The 20,579-nt window shown below is 38.1% G+C and overlaps 1 protein-coding gene across 1 annotated transcript in view; it reads right to left on the bottom strand.

Moving 5' to 3' along the window:
• CYTH3 (cytohesin 3) overlaps positions 1–20,579 on the bottom strand; it is a 48,781-nt gene that overhangs the window by 23,435 nt on the left and 4,767 nt on the right. The window contains exon 2 of the mRNA XM_064389905.1: positions 378–460. Coding sequence (XP_064245975.1) covers positions 378–460 — 83 coding nt within the window. The remainder of the gene's footprint in view (positions 1–377; positions 461–20,579) is intronic.

Below are 20,579 nucleotides of genomic sequence, written 5' to 3'. Positions count from 1 at the left end.
GTGAACCTGCACTTTCAATGTGTGCTTGTCCCAGAGCACCAAGACCAAGCTGCCATTATCAATTAATAAGATTTTCTTTATCCACATTTCTCACTCACTCCTATCCTGGATGCAAATCTGCTGTTTAAGGAGTTTTTGATTACACAAATAAAATGTGGACATCTGCACATATTGCATTATATAAATTCAGAAACTAATCTTTTTTAAAAGCACACATCTGATGCATAAATCCTGTTCACTATTAGAAGTATTTTGTTTAAGTCATTTATATGCTTTTAAAACCATTACTTGAAACTCATATTTAGGTCTGCAGCTTAGGTCTGTTAACTTAATCTACTGAAGGAGGCTTCTAAGGATCTTTACAGTAAATCAATTACCTCAATATCATCAATCAGTTCTTTTTTCCTGCGACGAATATTTAAAAGCTCTTCTCTTTCTTCCATGGAGAGGTCATCAGGCACTGGAATGGAGCAAAATGTACAATTTTTTAGCATCTGCATTTTAGCATTTCATATCTCATCATCACACATAAAACTTAATAAACTCATTAGGAAAACTAAGCCTATATTAAAGATCACGACATTTCTTTTACAACATTTTCAGGAAAAAAAAAAGCAAAACAACATAAATGAAATATAAATCTAATATATTTGTAATCTGCTTTATAAAAATCCTAAGTAAGGTAATTGAATAAATGACTATGGATTGAATCTATCTTTCAAAAGAAAAACAGACAATTAAAGGAATCTTGTTATCATATGATGTGGCAAGACGTGGTTCTACAGCTTAATTGCCAAATACAAGTTAGATATAATTCTATTACATCAGTAACATACCAAAATTCTTCACGTAAATTAATTATGATTCAGAAGATATGACTATTTCCAGGGAAAAAAAGCCAAAGAGTAGCCAATGCTATAGACAAGAAGTGTACCCTGGTGCTGAATTCAGACATGCCCTAACGCCAGCAGTGCCCCTTCATTTGGCTGCTTTGGAGAGACAGATGCAGGCAGGTACAACCCAACACACAGCCCAACACCAATACCTCCCAGCAGTAGGACACACAAATGCAGCAGCACAATCAGTTATCTAACCCAAAATGAGCTTTGCATAACATCTTTTAGGTGAGTCTGTAGTATTCAAGCCAATTTTAGGTCTCTCCTTGGCCATGCTAAATGAAATGTATGACCCTGCTGATAAAAATCAGTTGCTACTGAGGATGCAAATTGTGTCTGTCACTCATCCTACCCTCACCCTGTGTCTCTGTCTCAAAAACAGCAAAGACCAAAAATCATTAGCATAAAACCATTGCTTTTCTTGAACAATCAGATATTCCCCAGCAAGAAACTTCTTTGGAAAGAGATTACTTCTGCTCATTTGTACAGCACTAGACACCAGCTACAAATATTCACCTCCTGTGCAATAATCCTGTAATAACAGTCCTAATGTTACCCACTTTCTTGGAAATAGCTCCTTAATTATAGAACAGCTTTTCCTTCCAGCTCAGTAAAATGGAACAACAAAAGTAATTAATAAGGTATGTAAGAGCAACACACAACAAATGCAGTCATTTGGGATGGTCAAGGCCACTGTTTTATGTTCTATACACACATAACAGACTGTAGCAACAGGATTACAAAGAAAAGTTCAGCCTGAGAGAAGAGTTTTAAACCCACATTTGGAACAGAGCTTCTGTTTGAATCCTAGTAATGAAATATATTGATTATTTCAACATCCACCGGTAAAGCTCCTTTCCTTTTAGGATCTGAATCATAACAAACTCCAAATGGCGACAGACCTTGTTAGACAAGAAGTAATTATGGCAAATGATTTCATTTAACTACTCCAGATACAAACATGATTAAATTACTTTCAGTTTAGGAAATGACAGTCTTCTGTTGAACAAATACCAGACTTCAATATGTTTACCTGCATATTCTCCTCATCAGAAAGCCACCCACTCCTAAAAACCTCTTGCATCTGAATAGTGGTAGGGTTCTTTTTGCATCAAACCTTATAAATACATGTGCCTACATCACATATTTGTCTTAAATGTTTACCCCAGGATCCTAAACCACACAGAATTAATGACTATACACACTACGTACATAAATACACCACAAATATTCCAACTAGTTAACTGACAAAAAAAATTAGTATTGCTACCCAATGTTGATTATAAAAAAGGCAAACCATATATAATCACTCTCTTGGTTAGGAAGCACACTCTGACATTCTTAAAGCATTTCTGCAGTATTGTAGATGAAATTACACTGCAGCTTTACAGTAGCAGTATTAGTAAGAGATGCTAAATTTCCAATTCTTTGCGACAGCAAGACATTTTGGTAACTCTCACTTAGCTGGCAACTGGAAATACTAATCAAACTTCAAACAGAAAATAATTTTGAAGTGATAAATATTTAGAATTCATAGATGGTGTTGCTTTTTCTTCAAGCTGAGTTACAAAACCTCTGGATTAGCCACTACCACAAGCCCTTCCCAAATCTGCACAGCAGTGAGTGGTACTGCAGCTTCTTCTCCCTTACTCTACCATGCAGTGAAGGCTCCTTGGGATAGGTTTGGAATATCTGGAACAACTGAAATTGCTTTTTTGGAATCAACATAAATTGTAACAGTTTTCTATGCTCAAGCAACCCACAAAAACAGAGAAATCAAACACCTCAGTGTTTTCCTACAGCACCCAAATACTGTCTGCTGTATTTTCCTTTCCTCTGATCACAGCCACAGTAGAGACAAGCCTCACAGTATAATTAATGATGCTGTTAGACAGAAAGGAAAAAAGCTAAATGGAGTCAGACTACGTTCTGCATTAGGGAATAACATCAAGTATTTATCTGCCACATACAAGACAAGCAGTCTGCTGGAGAAGAAGATTCTGCACTTGGAGAGCACTTATATAAAACCGGGCATTAATGCAACATCTTTAAATAATGGTATTTAAATATCAGAGCCAAAATATTATGGTATCTTTTGACAAGAGTATAAGAGTCAGGATGTAACTGAGTGGGAGTTACAGTACTGCTCAACTTCTAGAAACTCTGGGTAGAGACAATATTTTTCTTCCCCTCACACTACCAGCACAGAGAAGGGATGCTTGACTCGCCAGGATCACTCCCAATCACACTGTCCTGTAGTCACATGAAGTGGCCTCTGTGTGATACTGAAGATGTTTGCCTCATGATCATCCTTCTCCTGGTTGTCTATCACTGCCTCCCTTCTCCAGTGCTGCTTTTTATGCTGTAGAAAATGTATCAGTGGGAAACAATGCACCAAAAAAAACATTTCTGAAGAGATTTTATGTGGCATTACAGCCTGGAAGGTGTCTGCTCCAGGAGGCACTGGGATTTCATGGTACTGTACCTGCTGGTTCAACTCTGTGTCTTAAAGGCTAACAGTATTTCTGTATTTCAATTAAAGCTTTTGAAATATCAACATAGGAGGGTAACACACAATGGTGGATTAAAACATCTTCACAGTCCCAAGTAAACACTGCAGGTACATGGTAAGGGATTATCTGCTCTGGCAAGACCCCTCCCAAGGCCACCCTTCTGCCTCCAGCAAACACTTATTTTTCAACATAATCCTCCACACAAAATAACTCATGAAGCACGTATTATACATTTGTTCTGTAAAACAAATTTTCTAGCTGTCCTCTCTGAGTCACTTCTGGTTTGTTTTTTTTTCTTTCACCAATCTAAACACAAAGTAGACAGGATGGGAGGAGTTAGGTTGAACATTTAAATACTAAAAAAGAACAAAAGCATTTCAGTACAGTGAACAAGCTACAGCTGCAGCATTCTTTCATGCTATCTTCTAATCTTTAAATGAAGACAATGTTCTAATGTAAGTCATTTCTGTGAAATCTTTTAGCTTACATGGAAAACATTTCCTTTCTCTAGAACTTCAGACCATCAGGTACTACTAAATAGAAAGTCAATATACTACTGATATTTTATTAATGAAGAAAACAATTTTTGAAAATACAAATTATATTCTTGGCCAAACAGAAAGAAACACATAACACCATATATGTTGCAATACTACTCCTACTACCAACAGAAAAAAAACAGAAAAATATTTAATATAGTCCAACTTGGCCCATAGAACTCAATTCCTGTAACTGAACTATACGTACTTAAATGAACATCCTGTAATGCAACACTTAATGGAAGACACTTTAAATATAGTTCTGTTTACTACACTATGTTAGGGAAAACAAACAAACTGCACCTCACCACAGAAATCAATGTATTGTGCATCAATTGTGATGTCACTTGGTTAAGTATTTCTCCACTAAGGACAGCCCAAGTATAATATCCAAAGAAGAGCATTATCCCACAACTCTTAATATGAAGCATTTTTGAGCTATCAAGTACCAAAAAACCCAAAACTTTTAGAGATTGAGAAAGAACTGCAACAGATCAGCTTGCAAAGAAAGTTCCCACTTTCCAGGTTAGTGAAAACCAGGAGCAAATCCCATAATAGGAAAAAGAAATCCAATACTTTCCAAGCCCATAGTCATGATACCGTCTTCTCTCTCAGTAGTAAAATTTAAATCTTTTCCAGCTCTCTAGCAATAAGAAGCAAAACTCCTGTGTTTAAATTCACTCATTAGCCTTTTAATTGACAACCACCAAAGTCTAAAGCAATCTCACTTGACTCCTTCAATTGACTTCAGTCTCTCAAGAGGACACAGATATGCACAACCAGCAGAAAGCAAACATCTAACAATACCCAACACAGACAAAACACTAATTCTGTAACCCCACTTACAAAGCAATACAACACCCTGACTCTCATTGCTTAGCTAACTTCTTGGTTTCATAAAGATAAACATTTTCCTTCTTCTGTGTCAGTCACAAATTAGTGTTCTTCAATATTTGCATTCCAAGCAAAAAACAATTAGATGGAATTTCATTTTGCTGCAGTTGAAACATCTTGCAAGTGTAAAGATATTTACACAATGCAAGGCTTTAAACTAAACAAACCTTTCCTTACTCATACACAAAATGAGCAGACATGTTTCTTCTGGCCTTTAAAATAATATACATTCATCTCTGAGAACAAATCTGATTGTCTCAGAACATTTGCCTCAACGGATATTCTCAGGCTATTCTCTCTTCCTTTCCCCCTACATATTCCCTTTTTTAAAACTCGGTTACTGGAACATTTTCCAGCTTTCAGACAAGATGTATAAACAATGCTCCAACCACTTCTGGCTATTAAAAATTCCATAGAAGTTTTTGTAGGAGGACATCCTTCTGAATAGATTCACTTCACAGTGCAGAAACAAACTGGATCTACATTAAATTCCATCAGTAAAACCAGCTGGATTTGGCTGCTCCCTTAACTACCTTACTATGTGAATCTGCTGTTTAGTCACTGCTGAGCATGTTCCAGCATAGGAGCAATGACACTTCCATTAAGGGGGGAAATAATCCTGTACACAATATCCTTTCACACACAAAAAAATCACCAGTTGGTGGTATGAGGAATCTAGGACAGAATCCATGGCTGGCAGAGTTATTTTGAGTTTTCAATCACAAGGGAGTCTGTGGCCAGAAATCACATTAGTGGCCAAACCCAGAAGAGAACCTCCAACGCACATCCATCATTCTCATTGTTTAGCTGCTGGAAATCACACCATTACAAGATGTTCCTGAAGACATTTTTTTCTTTAGGATAAAGGCATACTTAGAATGGAAAGTTACAGCAAAGATATTATCATTTTGTGCTTCTAATAATAGGAGGGGGGAACCCTAAAAACATTAATATTATTACCACAAAAATACATTTTCAGGAATCTAGAGGAAATAGTTTCCCTCTGACCTGCTACACCTTTGGGATTTTTTCCTTTTACTTCTGCTGCAAAGGAGGTTTATTGTATCAGTGGTATATATTTGTGCAGTTTTGTTTTTTTTTTAAACAGACAAAAGCATAAAAATTGGAAATATGAAATACACTTTTTGTTCTATATAGAAAAGGTCCAGCAGGGTGACGGTACCATCAAGCGTGAAATCATCTCTTGTAAAAAATAAACAATATTTCTTACAGTCCATAAGAATTACTTCAAATAAGGCAAGACTGTTTTTGCTCTGGCCAGAAATAGCCCTACATAATTTGTTAATGTGTTAGTCTCTCTAGTCAAGCAGAAAGTAGGCAGCTGCAAAATTGTGCAAAATCTGGGTCCAGATAACACTGATTTGGATGGAAGGAAAATTTTACCTGCTTCCCAAAAACCATCTCACTTAGATATCTCAACTGCCATGCCCTGCCATGGTACCTGCAGATGTTTCTGTCCATGGAGCACAAAAGGCAGAGGAGTGAGCAGCAAGAGCAGATGTGCTTTACAAACTGAACACGAGCTCCAGCAGCTGTGCAGGAACAGGGACTGGAAAGGCTCGCAGAGCTCTCGCATGAGCGGCTAATCCTGCCCGGGAGCGAGGAGCTGCCCTTCTTAACAGCACCAAAGCACAAGGAGGTGCTTCCAGCAACTCCCCATCTTCACCTTCCGACAGGGATATACCCACACACAGACACACTCCACAGAAACTGCAGAGGCACATCCCTTGCTTTTTAGCTCCTAATTAAGCCTCTGACACAGATACTGGCCATTAGAAAGCATGTTGTGTTTAAGTTAATGAGATTTTTTTTTTCTGTCCGTGCTCTGTATTTTCAGGAGCAGGCAGTACTGAAGGTCATGATTGTATTATACTGACCTCCTTTAATAGTGTGTCTTATTTCAATGGTTTTATGTATTTCCATTAGGAAACCAAGTGTTTTGCAGCAACTAAATGAAAGAACCACTTTCAATCACATAAAGGAGCATCATTTGGGGAGAAAAAAGAAAAAAACAGGGACAAGGGCTGAGCAAGATTTCACAGGTAATGAGTTGGCTGCTCTATGCTCCAGCACTGCTTTGCCATTCGATGCCTGGACCCTGTTTTTTTCTGAGTTGTTTCTTTCCCCAGTTTAGCAGACAAATGGTTTCATCAAGGGTCTAGAGAATTGCCCAAGACAACAAAACAGGCAGAAACTCCTGGCAGCACAAAGGTACAGGGGACAGCAACCCCCTTGAGGTCAGCCAGCCCTAAATCCAGCCTAGCTCAGCCCCAAAACCCCACCCTTACAGGCTGTATTCACTAAATACTAAAAGTAGTTCAACCTGATATTAATAATAGATAAGCATGGATTTCCTTTCAGAAGCATTTTTCTTTTGAAGTCACTCTACTCTTGCTTCAAGATCAGAAGATGCTTCTAGGCCAACTTTTCTTTCTAAAATATGTAAATACAAATTACTGAATATGAAAAGAAAGTTGAGTTTAACTTAAAATGTTAAGTCTCTTACCCAAATACATTAATACTTGCATTAATAATATAAAGTGTTAAAATATGCATATCCATGCATATTTAAGAAGCACAGAAAAATTTTATGCCAGCTAATGTGGAAATTAAAAAAGGAGATGTTGGCCACACTGTAGTGGTGTGTGTTTCAGAGAGGGCTATGAACAGATTAGCACAGATACAGGAAATACTACCCAACATAACACGTGCCTTCACCAGCATCAGTTACCAATTACTATTCAGGAATTCTGGTGAATCACCATTCTGATTTCAGTGTTACAGCTACACACTGTCACATTATCACATCTTAACATCACAGTCCCCTTCCAACATGGAAAACAGTACCACTGAAGTAATGTGGGACAAATGTAATGCTGTGCTGTGCCAAGCACTGGAAGTAAAAATGCACAGTCTTGTATTGTCCTGCTGGCTTAGGGACAGTGAACCATCTATACTGCCTTGAAATTCTCTTAGTCTGCTTTCAGCTTTTTACCAAAATGATTGCATCTGATTTCTTTTCTGCACAGCAAATAATGAGGAAGGGTGATCAGAATCACCTTTGTGTAGTAATACTACAATTATAAATACAGGTATCACTTCTTCAAAATTAAGTGCCCTCAACCTTTTTATTTACACTGCATCAAACCAACAAAATACTGTCAAACGAAACAATTTTTCCCCCTCCTCATTATGTATGCTGCAAGGCAGAATCTCACAGATAAATAATTTCAGGAAAGCTCAGTAATAATTTTCTCTCTGTGGAGCATTTGTATGTGCAAAACTGGAGAAACAAATGGGGAACTTAGGTCGTGCTATAGCTGAAATCAAACACCTTTTCTCTGATGTCTGCATTTGAAAGCCTTTGCTTATAGTACATTATATTTATAGTATGCATTAACACAAATTTAGTCTTTACAGAGTGGAAGTCTGCAAATTCTGAGTTTCTTTAGTACACTTTCATGGCAAGATCCAGGTCACAAAAAATTTTAGCACCCCCTGAGGAAGAGAATGATCCAGCAATAACACATGGGGAGATCATGGATAACAGCTGATAGCACATTATGTATCCACTGGCAATGCAGAACAACAGCCACTTTTCAAGTGGGAGTCTTGGGAAGGAAATCAGGGCTCCCCCTCAACACTATACAGGAGGTGAAAGGAACAGATCACCATGCCAACTATGCACAGCACAGCTAAGTGTCACATTAGAGATACCATGTCTTTAGCTGAAACCCTTCATTCACTAGAGCAAAGAAAGGGCAGCAAAAGAGCAGTGGATCTTGCTTGCCTGCAGCAAAAAGAGAATTCTGAAATTAAAATGTGTAGATGCAATAGCTTTCCACAACTAAGACCTTTTAAGCTACGCAACAGAAGCAGGATGTGCCTTTTCACTTGGGGAATTTATGGTTTTGCCCATCACAACTGTAGTGTATTACTAGACAGAATTACACACAGAACTGGATGGAAAGGGACTGGATGGTCCTATAACTAACTTCTATGACAGCACAGCTCACTTCTGATTGAGCCAAGCATACACACAACACTGGCAGGAATTTAAAAATACTTTTATTTTTAAGCAAGTCTTTGGATGACCAGCACAGGAGAGTGTCCTGCTCAGACTACGGATGGAAAATGGGTGGAACAAGTGGGAGCCCATACAGATTGGGAAGTTGGACAGCCTGAAGTACTGCAGCTACTGCTCAGGACTTGGTTCTGTGGTCACTTCAGCATGTTTGGGATGACCCCCAGCAGCTCTGTAGAGAGTGAGGCAAAGCTTAAACTACTGACAGGAAAACAGCAAATACTCCTCTGTCAACTTCTTGTCCTTGTCAGTCAGGAGAGGACTCTTTCCCCCAGCCATCCCAAGGAGTACGTGTGGATGAAAAGGAAAGCAGGGACACTTCACCTCCCACTGGTACATGACTCCCAGTAGTCCCTGTGAACAACTGGACTAACCAGACATGTCCTGCTGCCAATCTAGACTTCTTTCAGCTCCAGGATCCAAGCAACTCAGACCAAGAATGGGGTAACTCCTCCTGAAAGCAGAGGTCATTTCATCACATTCTGCATCAGGAAGAGGCAAACAAAACCACTGATTCCTTCGGCCTTTGAAATGGTATGAGAAGGAAAAAAGAATAAGACTGTAGCAACGTGTTTCAGCTTTACCCTTACAGAAGGACTGTGTTTCCCCAGTCACCCTGAGTTACTGGGAAGAGGAAGTGGTTGGCTGGCAGGTACGTACATTTTTTCCTAGGACAGATCTTGGAAAATAGACTTGAAAAGCAAACACACCAGAGTAGCAGCAGACATTCCTGTCAGATCCATTTCGAGGAGCAGCACGGAAAATTGACAGGAATGTCGCAGAGCAGCTGCAGGGGGGTCCTGGAGCCCAGACCCTGTGGTCAGCCGCCAGCAATACCCCAAATCCTGCTCAATGTTCAGGCACAGCTCATCAGACCTACCGTGTTCCCAGCAAAACAGCTGGGCTCAGACAGGCTCTCTGTCACAAATTTCCAGTAACATCTACTCTTGGCAGTAAGGGATCTGCTCACAGCACTGCACTCATTAGTGAGGAGCATTAGCCGTTACTTAGGATTGCCGGCTGTTTCTAAAGCACACAAGCCAATTTTCAGAAAAAGCAAGGCAAAGTTGATTTTTCCCCTTCCCCCATTCCTGCCTGACACAGTTCTGGAGTTAGATTTCAGAACAGTATTTATTGCAGAAGCTTTCTATTTACTCATTTTCCAAGATCAGTTGCACACTGAAGGAGGTGGAGCAACTGCTGGATTTGAACGCAATCTTCCTTCCCTAAGGAATGTCCCCAAAGGCAGCACACAGGACTGCCCATCTATCAAGGAACTGCTTGAGCAGCACTCATATTCACCCAAAACAAGACAGATTCCAGGATGCACAACTCTGTGCACAATGTGATGTCAGATGTTGTGTAAGCCTTTGAAATTCCTGCAGTCTCCTCCAAAAAAAGTACCCGTGGTACCTGCTATGGAAACCACTGAGCTGCAGTACTTGGAGAGAAATGCACTACAGCTAATACAGTACCTTGCTGCTTGGCTATCTTAGGCTTGAAATGCCCCAGTTTCTTACTAATACATCAACAGGCCCATTGGTCACATTGCCTGAGGTCTGAGAGGGCACAGAGAGTCAGGAATTTGTTGGTGAAGGAATAGCAAAGCTTCGTTTAAGATTGTGAAACATTTTCAGATTCCTCAGAAAAGAGTACACACAGCTTTTGTGAATTGTTGGTTGCCATCACACCATGAAACAATTAGCTTGACAGGTCACTAATTCAGATATAAAAGAGCTTTTTATCTGGCCCACTGATAACAAGTCTGTCTACTTACGGTAAGGTCAAACCCCTGGTCTCTCATTCTTTGCTTGGCAAAAGCCCATCAGCACTCACACCAAATCTGCCTCACCATGCTTCCAAAATAGAGCACATTCAACATCTGTGAAATTCTTCTAAGTACAGACATAAGTTATATGTTACAAAAAGAAAGGTTTTTTCATACTCCAGGCAGACCTCCTGGCATTCTGATCAAAAACTCATTTGAATAAATACATACTTCCTATTTAAACTTTCCCCAACTGTTTCAGCTAAATCTGCTGAAATATTACATTGCCCTTTCTAAGCTGTTTTCTCTGCCCCTTACTGGCAAAATCACTGCATTCCTTCCAGAGATCAGTGAAAAATAATCTGAACACATAATCTTTTGTACTTTATTTTCAAGTAACTTAGTCATTTTTCTCAGGCTAAGTACCTAACAAGAAAAACAATCATATCCATACAACTCCAAAGATCTAAGCAATTTAGTTTTATTACTCTCAGTGTCTCTGAGACTCAGCATTTTCCCTGAACATGTAAGCAACTAACTGGGATTCAATCTTCAATCTCGTTTGTAAGTCCACCAGCTCTCACTGCTCCTATTAATAAACATTTTTTCTAAGATTTCCATTTCATCCTGTCATGCTCAAATACTAAAGATTTTTGTTGACTAGGAAACAATTAAGTAGGACTACTGTTTTGGTTCTGCAACCACTCAACATGGCACAAAAGGTAAAAATAAAAGATATCACTTCCTAAATGGGTAAAACCTAGAGCAAATCCTGATTTTTCACCTGCACATAGCAGTTCCATTGACAGGGTGGTCAGATGTAGCCTCTGCTAAACACCTTTCCAAAGAGGTAAAGCCTCTACCTGGCTCAAACTTTCATTATACAAAGACAGACTTTGTGTAAGACTGAAAAAAATCTGACTCACATTAACATAGTTGCAATTAACCTAAATTTGCCTTTGGGCAGCCAGAAATACCAAGCTATAAGTTCTGTTAAGCAGTCTGTAGCAACAGTGTCTGCAGCTCCACCAACACAGCTCACATTCTGAACAGTGGGAAAACTTACTCAGTTCAGAAATTCTTCTGTGTATCGCAGACATGGACAATGCAGCAGCAAGTACAAACCACCTGGAGAACACCATCCACAGGTAAACTCTATTGTTTTAATGATTTCTCCAACACTGAAAGTGGTTGGTAATAAAAGAAGTGGCACTATTAAGCCTAGAATTTGTCCCCAATAATTCTGACATACATCTGCACAGGCAGCAGTCTACAGTCCACTTGAAAATCATACAAGAACTACTTGTAAAAGATTCTTCAATCATAGCACCTATTATATGTTTTTAAATGTCTTAATAAAGTGGACCTTGAAACTTTGTTGAGGCATTTGCAGCTCAACCAGAACACCTAAGTGCCATACTCAACTGACCCTGCAGATGTTTAATCAGGATTTCCAAATGTCCAAAAGCTGCTTCTGAGAAATTACACTGTGGTCCTTTAAAGAAAAAAGGTCAACAAAAATAAATTATAACAGTTTTTAATCAGGCTATTAAATTCCATTAGATTTGACTGCAAGTATTTTGTCATGAAGCCCACAACTGATAAGACAATTTTCTTTTTTCAAATTCTTCCGCGTTCTTTGTCCCTCAAAGTAATGTCTTAACATACACTGAAGAACCTCAAAGCATAATTAACTACAAACTAACTATGAAAGACCAGCCATCCTGTGTTATCCCAGCTAAAAACTTAGGAAAATAAAACCTCACCATAAATTTTCCATTTTAAATGCCAAATTGGTCACTAATGACATCTAGAAATACTTTATACTGATTTAATGATGACGTACATGCTTTCACTAAACCCTGCAGCATGCAACTTTGCACAGCACACATAATATGCTCGTACTGAATACATGACATATTTTCCATTAGAAATAGCAGCAATGGAAAATGACAACTTAGACAGACCCAGAGAATATAATCACAACATTGTTCACTAATGCCTGCCACCACTGTTAACTCTAACCCAGAAAGTCTTGAGAGGAAGCTAGATATAGCACCAGAAGCTGATGAACTTCCAGCTGTAAGGGGGTGGGAGAGAAAGGAAGCAGACTGATTAGCTGAATAGATTTATTGTATGCACATATTCTATGCTAAAACCCTGTATCTACTTCAACATACATTTTTTTGAGTCATTTGACTGTTCACAATTCAAATACAGGAAAATGCTATCAGACTAACATGTGTTTGTTCAGCAGGAAACCCTTTCTTCAAAATGTAAAATGAGGTAGTGAAAAGCCAAATCTTGGCTAGAATTGTTGTACTATTATTCCTCCAATGTGAGAAGGACCTTTTGATGTGCTCCCATCACACTGGAAAATCAGATCTCCTAAGTCCATATGAGCTCCAGAGAAAAACACAATACAGTAATAGTTGCAGTGCAGTGCTCTCTCCCTCTCCAAGATCCAAGACATTATCATACTACTTTCTTCAGCTTAGCTGGCAGATTTTATTCTCAAGCCACAAATATTTTCTTGATTTTCCTTATAGTGTGTCATGAATACAGCCAAAACATCCTAAAGCAAATCTGTAAGCCAAGTTTCTCATTCTACTTGCTGTATTTTAATGGTCTTTGACACTGGCAGAGTCTACATAAAACCAATTCTGCAAAATGCACTGGAAGTTGACCTGCACTTCAAGAAAACAATTAACTGACGGATTCCTTTAGGCTCTTCACAATTCACATAAAGATCACAGTCTTTAAAAATTGGGAGAAAAGAACTCTGACTACCATTCTTACTAAACAAGAAGAAAATGTAGTAATGGTTACTCAATCCCTGCAAATGAAAAAAAAAAGGATAAAGCAAATTATTTGCACGGCATTCATTTAAAATATTGTATGCGAAAGAGGGACATCAAAGATGTTTTTGCATTGCAATTGGTTTGTGTTAGAAGTGTTCTGCCTTCTAAGCACAGAGTTTGTCCACATTTCACGTCCACTCTGAAGTCAGAGATCAGCTCCTACTTGCTCAGGAAGGAAAATAAGTTGTTGTTGCTGTTCTGTTCTAGCACTGAGGGGCAAAGTGCCAGGCTATCCCACAGCCAACAGACCCACCATAAATCTTCATCTTTTTTTTTTCCTCAAAAAAAAAAAAATAGTATCAACAACCAATTAAGGCACATGGAAAGAAATTCAGAATCCAGGTTATGTTTGAGACAGTAATTATGTTGTAAAATTCATGTTACTGTCAGTATTGATGGATATAACTTACAGTATTTGAAGTATCCTTCAGTCAATTAGGACTTATAATTTGTATACTATTGCTATTAAACTTCTTAAATTACACTAGTGTAATTACAAACTGATTGAGTAATGACAACCAAAATTAAAGGCCTGCAGTAACAGTAAAAGAACTCTGAAATTCAGGCAGCTATTTGATGGACTCTCTCGGCAAGTTAAGTTCAGAACGAAGATTTGGAAAGGAGTAGATACCTAAAAGACAGAGTTGGAAGCACCAAATATATAAAAAGTAAACCAAATTCAATACAAAAATATTAGGCTTCTCCCCTTCTTACATCCTTAGGATTCGTAAAACAAAAACTAACACAGCATAAGTGAAATTAATAAAACCAAACCTGTTGATCTACTCCATGCTGTAGCATGACATACTGCCAATACCAATACTGTACAGAGAGTAAAGAGACTAAAACCTTGTACTGTGAATGAAAAAACAGCATCTTCTTCCACTGAGTAATTTGAAAGACTAGGCACTTTCCCATTCCAACCAGTTCACTTCATTTCTGTTAAAAAAATTAACCAAAAACTCTCAAATGACTTAAAGTCTACAGCAAAATCTGAAGGCGTTTAAGTATTTCAGGATGGGATTTATGGCAGAGCTCTGAAATGGATACTCCTAGTTCCTGTTGCTTTTACTGGAATACTTTCATGGAGAGTCACTTTTTTCCCACCCTACCCTTTTCCTTTACTGAATTTCCACACAATAACTTAGATCTGACCATCACCGGACATCTGAACAACAATAAAAAAAAAGTTACAGCTGGGTCCTGTATTAGTCCCAGCTGCACAGGATCTTTGGCTGCTTTCAGAAAACAAGACAGCCAATAGGAAAACAGTAGGAGAATTTCTTTTAGCAGCTTACCTTCAAATAAACAGGGTTTTCATATGCTACTACAACAAACTATTTTACTACTCAATGCAAAAGATGTTATTCTTCCTATTTTTTCACCTAATTTCTAAAAAAAAATTAAATTAAAAGAAATTAAAACTTCCTTCTTCAAAAACTTTTACTACAAAATGCCAGAAAATAATCATCTCCATATGCTCTTTCAAGTCTAACATACCACAGCGGATTGATCTGCCAAGTCCACCCACCCACAGGCTCTATAAACTTGAGAGTATTATTTGTATTTAATTTGGATTACCAATCTCACCCAACCTTTCCCCTTCCTAACACATGCTACTTTTCTAAGCTTACTTACTCAGGTAGAAGATACAAAAGGAAAATAAGGTTTCAGCCGAATAAGAACAATACCATAATGCATACTCTCTTTATTTTGAGTATCAGTGAATTCACAGCGGAAAGACTTAAACCAGTCTTTTTTTTACGTTTGCTCTTATAAAATATCACCTAATCTTTTAAAACATTCATGTGATACTATGTCATTTATTGGTACAGGATCAAGACTAAACACTGCAGTCTTTCCAGCTTACATTGCACAAAATGAGAGTGAAGAAAGTTACATGTATTCTTATGAAAAAAAATCACTGGGAGTGGGGAAGCTTCCGCTCAGATATTTAAAAAAAGAAAGTTACTATATTTAATGCACAAAAATCCACTTCCTATAGCCAAAAAAATAATCAAATCCATATGCTCCATTCATGTATTCCTGCTAAAACATGTACAGCAAACTGAAATGTCAGCTGCCTAGAAAGGCCGATCACACATAATACACAGAATACAGGCTTAACACTCAGCCTGAGATTCCCACAATTCTGAGATTACAGAATTAATCAGCAACATCTACACAAAGAATAAACTACTCCCATATACCTGGAACTTTTTAATCTCTCCCTTCTGTGACTGCAAATGCTTTCCTAGACACAAGGGCCAATTCCCTAAACTTTGACTAGCCTTGGCTACCAGGATCAACTTCCACTTACGAAATGGTTAATCTGCAAACTGCAAATCAGGGATGATAGCAGCACAACTGATAAGAGATGGTGGGAACACGAGCACAGATATTCTCCCTGTCCCCAAATGAATGTTGGATGCTGCTTTAAAATGCTGCTACTACATGATACGATAATTTTAATGACTAAAAAGGTATAGTAGGTCAAAAGAGAATAGCAGAAGAGGAAGTAAAATAAAAAGCCTATAAAGTAACACAGTTGCTTTTGAGTCTATTAGCATATACTTCCATAATAAGGACTACTCATTTATGCATTTACATGACAGATACCAAATGCAAAGTGAGTTTTCCACAATTAGTATATACCAGGTTTGAAAAATATTACAGCAAGGATTATTTCAGGCTGGTAAAGGCTCTTGAAGGCAAACAAAGTGCTTGTTTTGGGTGGGTACCAAGCAGAACCCTTTCAGTTAAAAGAAAAGAAAAAACATTTTAAAAATTGATCGAAAAATACGAAAAATGTAAAGAGAACCACAAAGCAGCAGAGAGGTGTCCATTCACCTACCCCATGCAGTGAAGTCCAGAGATCTACTCACAGATGTGCTACAATGCTCATCAGCAGGCAGGGTTTGCACACAGCAGCTCCTGCCTGTCAGGGACAGAGGAGCACTGCACATGTACAAGAGAGGGGCCAGGTCCTTCTGGGCTCTCAAGAAGGACTGAGAACGGTCCTGTGCAGGACCCAGCCCTGTACTGTATATATGAGGAGTTTCGTGGTCAGAGAATGTATCTAACTTCTTCCCCAGGAATGGAGTTTCTCCTTAACAGAGCCATCATCTCTTCTTACAGCCACTGTGGTTTAACCTCAACTTCCTGGGAAAACAACTTTCCTCCACATCCCCTGGCTGGGCAGCTACAATAGTGGAACAAAAACATGCAGCAGCTTTATAAATTCAAAAATTTCATTTGCAAGTGGCCGAAATTGTACTCAGAATACGTGGCCTGGTGGGAAAATTCCTCCTCGGTGCAACAGAATGACTGGGCAGGAAGTTCATTAGGACAAACTTACTTGAGTAAGAAAGACAAAAAAGAAAAAAAAAATTACTTGGAATCCAACTGCTGAATATAAGAAACACTGCCTCAAGCAACCATAATTCCTTATTTTTTAGTAACTAATGCAACTACAAATACCCCTTTTGAGAATTCCCCCTCGCTTGTAAGTAAGGCAGTGGGATTTGTTTATGTCAGAATTTGACTCTACAGACAACACTGATTGTGAGCTAAACAAGGACCTTATTAAGGAACATGATATCTACAGTACATGAAAGCAAAAATGTAACAGCAAATAGACTCTTGAATACTTGGAATTCAACAAGAAAACAGCATCAATGGTATTTTGCAATATGAATCAAATATTAAAACAAAATTAAATCTGCATTCTAGAAGTTACACTAATGAGGCTGTTGTATAAAAACCTTAGAGGTGACTCATGAAGAGATTATATCTCACAGTTCTTCTTAAGAGAAAACAGTGTGAGGCAGTTCCCTTACTTGCATATGCTAATTTTTTCAGCCTTTTTTTGTGCATGCATGTGTGTGAGAACAAGAGTGAGCACAAGAGACATTGGCCACATTTGTTTTCCTACCCACCAGCTCCTTCTGCCAAAGTACACCTTGCACAGCACTCAATTTCCATCTAATTTGACTAAGCAGAAGATGTTCCTACAAGCTGTGTGAGAACTAGCAGCTGGATAGAAGAGCCACCAAAAGTAATTCCCACAGTAACTGCTAGCTTCTTCCATACCCTGAGATCAGCAGACTCACAGTTCATAATTTTCACACAGCTTTTTTGTTAAGACACTCAACATATTTAATCTAAAAAATCAAAACTGTTTTCTCCTTTTTTTATTAAGAACTTGCGTAAAAAAAAACTAACCAACTCCTTGGGCATGATAGCAAAAGCTAGATCTGAATTCAGATTCAATTTCCACAAATGGATCGATTTTAGATTCTTGTTGAAGAATTTTCTTATGGAATTCAGAAGAACTGTTGGTAAAATGAATAAAAACTATCCTCATTGGGACAATTTCCATTATGCTGCTAAATAACAATCAGTTTCAGTTCTTCTATACACCTGGCATACGATAACTTTTTATAATAAACAGCTAAAAATGAGGCTAATCACTAAAAGCACACTAAGAATGCCAAGCTGTTGAAAAATTAAATCAAAACACCTTCAAATCCTAGATGAGATTATGATTTAGATTTCCCAAGGTTCTAGCATGCAACATTTCCTGTTAACTCCATGTGATCCTACTGAATTTGTAAAACACATTTTTTTCCCTAGGAAATACTACACAACATTAGTGTTTGCCTTTCAACATGTCAGCTGGAAAACCTACCCACTTATATCGTACCTATTTAAAAGCACTTATCAGAAATTCTATGAAATTCTGGAAGCAGCTATGTATCATTTATTTTCCTTAAATAAAACTTTGTATTAGCAAATAATCTGCTTAAAGAACCTCAGAAAGTAATTAAATAAATGTGACACAGATGTTCACAAGAAAAAAAAAAAGGGAAGAAAGACAGAAAGAACAAGAATGTTTTTACTTCATAGCAACCAAATAGGTCAAGCCATTTCCTTCTTCAGGCAAATCTCAGAGGACCACAGAACACATGGTCTTCTACCAGATTTTGTATGTCTATCCCACGAAGAGGAAACAGTGCTGTCCAAAAAAATTTGCAATACTAAGTTTTCCCATGAAGTTGTTGAAATTAAAAGAAGGAAGTCATATGCAATTAAAAACCATTTGCTAGATGTCAAAATTATACAAATGGCATAAATAAATAGACCCTTAGTACCTCATTTATACACCTTTCCTGTACAATATATTGCTCTAAAAGAACACACGGTGAAGAAGTCAGAAATGCCAACAGCACATCTGTTCACACAACTTCTCTTTTGCTTCTATAAAACAAAGTAAAACAGCACGTGTTCTTCACTTCCCTGGGATCCCTGCCTCACAGTTCTATACACTGACAGGTTTTCCTAACAATCCAGCTGCTAAGGATTTATTTTTATCCTCTGTGAATGAAACACATAGTCATTAGGTCCAAGCTCCTCACTAAAATTAGTGCAATTCTTTAGTACATGCTTAAGTACTTGTGAACTGCAGGGAGACAAACTGAACAAGAAATCATTAACTATCACATTACTTTAAAAAGAAGGAAAAAATCCATACAGATTCACTCAAATGCCACAAAATGTTAACCTGTGTACTGGCTGATCCCATGCAGAAGTCTACAGAAAATGTGATCCCATAACCAGATTAAATCTATTTGTGCATTCAAAAGGGAAAATTAACATTGCATAGGAGAACATATCTTATTTTGTAAGCATGTCAATACTCTTCCACTGTTCTTTCACTGCCATTTTTATTACAACTTCTCTACAGACTATTTTTTAAGAAGCAATAAATTACAACATCTCACTATTTACTTGTCAATAACCACTCGGGATGCCAGCATGTGTCCAAAGACATCAAATAGAGGAAGTGGGTGGAAACAACATTAAGAGCTGTTTCAGACTCATTAAGCTTAAGATGACAATTACGCAATCTTAAGATGTCAAACAAGCCAACATTTTAGCTGGGACAGATGGTACTGGATCCAGAGCACACAGAGTAAATGCTGTGAGTCATCAGTTTAAATACGATAGTTCCACTCTTATTTGCAAATTTGGTTATCCAGAAACAAGATGTAGCGAGGAAGAGAGTGTTAAAGCAAGCACGGGGTCCTGCAAATCTTCACCATAAAAGTTGGAAGTAGAAAGGTCATCTTCCAAATGAAACAGCAAGCAAGACAGAAGGAGGAGAGAACTTCTTCAAAGTTAAAACAAAAAAAACAACCAAACCAAGATTTCAAAAAGAAAAATATAGTAAACAGTACTAGAGGCAGCTGGCAGTACAAAGAGGAGGAAAAGAATGTACTGAGTACAAGGGGTCAGGACAAGTGTGGAAAGGACCTAGGATAAACCTCGAGGAGATACTCTGAATTCAGAGAGTGACTCCAAACAGCTCGTTCAATGACTTCCAACAAGGAAAAGAGATGAGTGGTAGTTCAAATGTTGGCCTTGGAGTCAAAGATGGGCTGTGTAAAGAATCAGACTAAAACATTTTTGCATTAGGAGGGAAAAGAATGGGGAAGAAGATTGCAGCAGGTTGGAGCCACAGTTTAAGTGAAATATTTTAAAGCTTTTCAAAGCTTTATTGGACTAGGAAAAGAAAGACTTATGGGACAAAAAGATGGCAAGCAGAATCATAGAATGGTCTGGGTTGAAAGGGACCTCAAAGCTCTTTTTATTCTACTCCCCTGCCATGGGCAGGGACACCTTCCACTATCCCAGGCTGCTCCAAGCCCCATCCAACCTGGCCTTGGACACTGCCAGGGATGAGACAGCCTCAGCTTCCCAAGGAGATCTGTGCCACTGTCTCCCCACACTCACAAGGAAGAATCTCTTGTTAAAATCTAGTCTAAATCCACTTTCTTTCAGTTTAAAGCCATTACCCCTTGTCCTATCACTACACACCCTTGTACAAGGAAGAAAATGGAAGAAAGGCTTTTTATTCATTTTCCCTTGACAAAGCATTCAAAATCCTAAAAAAAAAAAAAGAACAGGAAGCAATAAATATGATGGGATTGAAAAAAATTGA

Source organism: Passer domesticus, chromosome 15 (assembly GCF_036417665.1).
Source record: "Passer domesticus isolate bPasDom1 chromosome 15, bPasDom1.hap1, whole genome shotgun sequence".
Lineage (NCBI taxonomy): Eukaryota > Metazoa > Chordata > Aves > Passeriformes > Passeridae > Passer > Passer domesticus.
Note: the sequence above shows the minus strand (reverse complement) of the source record. Positions and strands in the feature narration are given on the sequence as shown.